The following is a 2,759-nucleotide window of genomic DNA, read 5'->3' as shown; positions in this document are numbered from 1 at the left end:
ACCCACAAAGCCCCCATCAGCGCCCCCCATGACCCCATGGCACCCACCTCCCGGCCTCGTACAGCCTGATCTCCTCCAGCAGCACTGCCTCAGTGCCACCATCCCCGTTGTTGTCCCCGTTTTCATCCCCGTATCCCGCAGTGTCGCCGTGCTGCCCGTTGTCCCCAGGGCGTCGTGCGGCCGTCAGCACCTTCAGCACCCGCCCGTCCTCCGACCCCACAAACAGCACCGTCTGGTTCCCCCGCGGCCCCGCGCCCACATCCACCGCCAGCTGCGTCAGCCTGCGTGCACCGAGACGCTCGGCGTCCCTTTTTTGTGTCCCCAGGGCCGCCCCACGTGTCCCCCACCTCGCTGCCCCGTCACCTGGTGCCAGTTTGGGTGAAGAGCGGCCGTCCCCCGGCGGGTGCCACCGCCCCGTGCAGCAGTGGGTGCTCTTTGGCGAAGGACAGCGTCTCATCCGGAATGTCCCCAGAGGTGACGACGGCAGCGGCCGACCCCATCCCTGCACAGCAGCCGGGTCTGGGGACATCGGGCACACGAGGGGACGTGAGCGTGGGGACGCAGCTACAGGAGGACATGGGTACGGGGACAGATGGACGTGGGGACGCAGGGACGTGGCTACGGGGAGGTGGGGACGGGGAACACGGCTGCAGGGCAGTGGGACACGGCGAAGGGACACGGGGCACCTGGGCCAGGGCACGCGCTCCTCGGGCACTGGGGGCCACGGGGCTGCGGCTCCGCGGGGGTCGGCGAAGGGTCCCTCAAAGGCGCGCTCCACATCCGCCAGGTAGAAGGCGCAGACGGCTGAACCCGGGATGCTGCGGGGTGACATGGGGCTCTGCCTGGGGACACCCGGTGGCCCCGACCTCCGAGTCCCCGTGTCCCCACACGCAGCCATGTCACCACGTCTGCCCTCAGCCCACGCTTACGTCGCCTCTGTGCCCTTGGGCACCCGGCTCCCTGTTTCCCCATCTGCCTGTGCTCACGTCCCCGGTGTCCCCACGTTCCATATTCCCAAAGTCATGTGCCTGTGTCCCCATGTCCCCATATGCCCAAGTCCCCAATATCCCCTGTGTCACCAAGTCCCCAGTGTCCCATATCCCCATCTCCCCAACCCACATGTCCCCAAAGCCATGTCCCCAGTGTCCCATATCCCCGTGTCCCCACAGTCACGTTCCTGTGTCCCAGTGTCCCATGTCCCCACAGTCACGTCCCCACATCCCCGTCCTCACATCCCTGCTGTCCCCATACCTGTTGCGCTGCGTCCCAAACACCGCCAGCACCGCGGGCCGTCCGTGCAGAGTGTGGGGCGCGGTGACGGCCTCGAGGACATCGAAGTGGAAGGGGACGTCCCCGGGCACGGCGCACTGCAGCCGCTTCTTCAGGAACGACGTCCAGCGCCGCTCCAGGACCCGCGGGGAGCCGCCGGCGTCATTGCGGCACACGCGGCCCACGCGGGACACCGGCACCTGCGGCGGGAGCAGCGCCCCCAGCGGCGGGGGTGGGAGCTGCACTCGCTGCCATGGGAACAGCGCCCCAGGCGGTGGGGGTGGGAACAGCGGCATGGCAAGGGGCCGGGGTCAGGGTCGGGGTCGGGGTGAGGATTAGGGCCAGGGCCAGAGCTATGGGGTCAGCTTCAGTGTCTGGATTGGGGTCGGGGTTGCTCCCGTGGAGCCACAGTTATGGATGCCCCACCTTCCCCGGCAGCCCCAGCTCCGCCGCCATCTCCCGGAAGAAGAAATAGACATGTGCTCCGTGGGGCATCGCGTGGACAAAGTGCGGCTCTGGGGACAGCGCGGCCATCAGCACCACTGCGCCCCAGCACCCGCAGTGCCCACAGCCCGATGTCCCCACGCACCCCTCAACCAGCGGGAGCTGTACTTGATGCTGCGCAGCGCCGGGCCGCGCATGCTGCGGTAGATGACGGCATCGCTCGCCTGGAAGTCCGCCACGGTAGCAGAGTACAGACGGTCGTCTGTGGGGTCAGCACACGGGGATGGTGAGTCGGGCAGTCCAACACCCGCCCCACATCCCCACAGCCCCGTATCTCCACATCCCCAACGCCCCTCTGTCCCCTCGGTGTCACCCACCGGCAAAAGTGGCTGCGATGCTCTGCCGTGTATCGAAGGGGCAGCGAGCCTGTCCAGGCAGCTCCTCGCCCTCCTGCTGTAGGGTCAGTGCCTGCGGGACCCCATAGCGCCCCATGGGGTCTCACAGTGTCCAATGGAGGTTCCATAGTGCCCCGATGGGGCTCCATCCCATACGGCCCCAATGGGGTCCATAGGGTGCAGTGGGGCCCCATTCTGCCCCACGGGTCCCCCCCCACCTGGTAGGTGCGGCACACGGGGCTGAAGGCGTTGGTCCCACAGACAAAGAGGGTCCGGGCATCACGGGGCAGCAGCACACGGATGTGGTTGTGGCAGCCGTCCTGTGGGGCGGCCCCATCACCTCCCCATCATCACCATCCCATCACCGCACCATCACCTCCCCACCATCACCTCCCCCTCATCACCACCCCACCATCACCCCACAACCCCCTGCCCCATACACCTCACTGCCCCACGCCCCCCATACTCACACTCCACTCATACTCCACACACCCATCACTCCCCCCACCCCCCCACATCCCCCACCCCCCCACCCCACACACTGCCCCCCACCTGCACCTCTCCCCGCACAGCACAGCCGGCTCTGTCCCGCGGTTCCCAGGTGACGCTCTGGGGGGGGGAACACAGTGGGTGGCACCGGACCCCTCGGGG

General features: G+C 68.1%; 1 protein-coding gene across 1 annotated transcript in view; it reads right to left on the bottom strand.

Annotated features, from left to right (window-relative positions):
• Nucleotides 1–2,759, bottom strand: part of SEMA6C (semaphorin 6C) — a 5,766-nt gene that overhangs the window by 2,258 nt on the left and 749 nt on the right. The window contains 9 exon segments of the mRNA XM_042887933.1: nucleotides 48–281; nucleotides 364–519; nucleotides 687–818; nucleotides 1,252–1,469; nucleotides 1,696–1,784; nucleotides 1,859–1,975; nucleotides 2,091–2,181; nucleotides 2,327–2,428; nucleotides 2,661–2,717. Of these exon segments, the coding sequence (XP_042743867.1) occupies nucleotides 48–281; nucleotides 364–519; nucleotides 687–818; nucleotides 1,252–1,469; nucleotides 1,696–1,784; nucleotides 1,859–1,975; nucleotides 2,091–2,181; nucleotides 2,327–2,428; nucleotides 2,661–2,717 (1,196 nt within the window).

Source organism: Lagopus leucura, unplaced genomic scaffold, assembly GCF_019238085.1.
Source record: "Lagopus leucura isolate 7727_CA_CO unplaced genomic scaffold, USGS_WTPT01 Super-Scaffold_100127, whole genome shotgun sequence".
Taxonomy (NCBI): Eukaryota; Metazoa; Chordata; class Aves; order Galliformes; family Phasianidae; genus Lagopus; species Lagopus leucura.
Note: the sequence above shows the minus strand (reverse complement) of the source record. Positions and strands in the feature narration are given on the sequence as shown.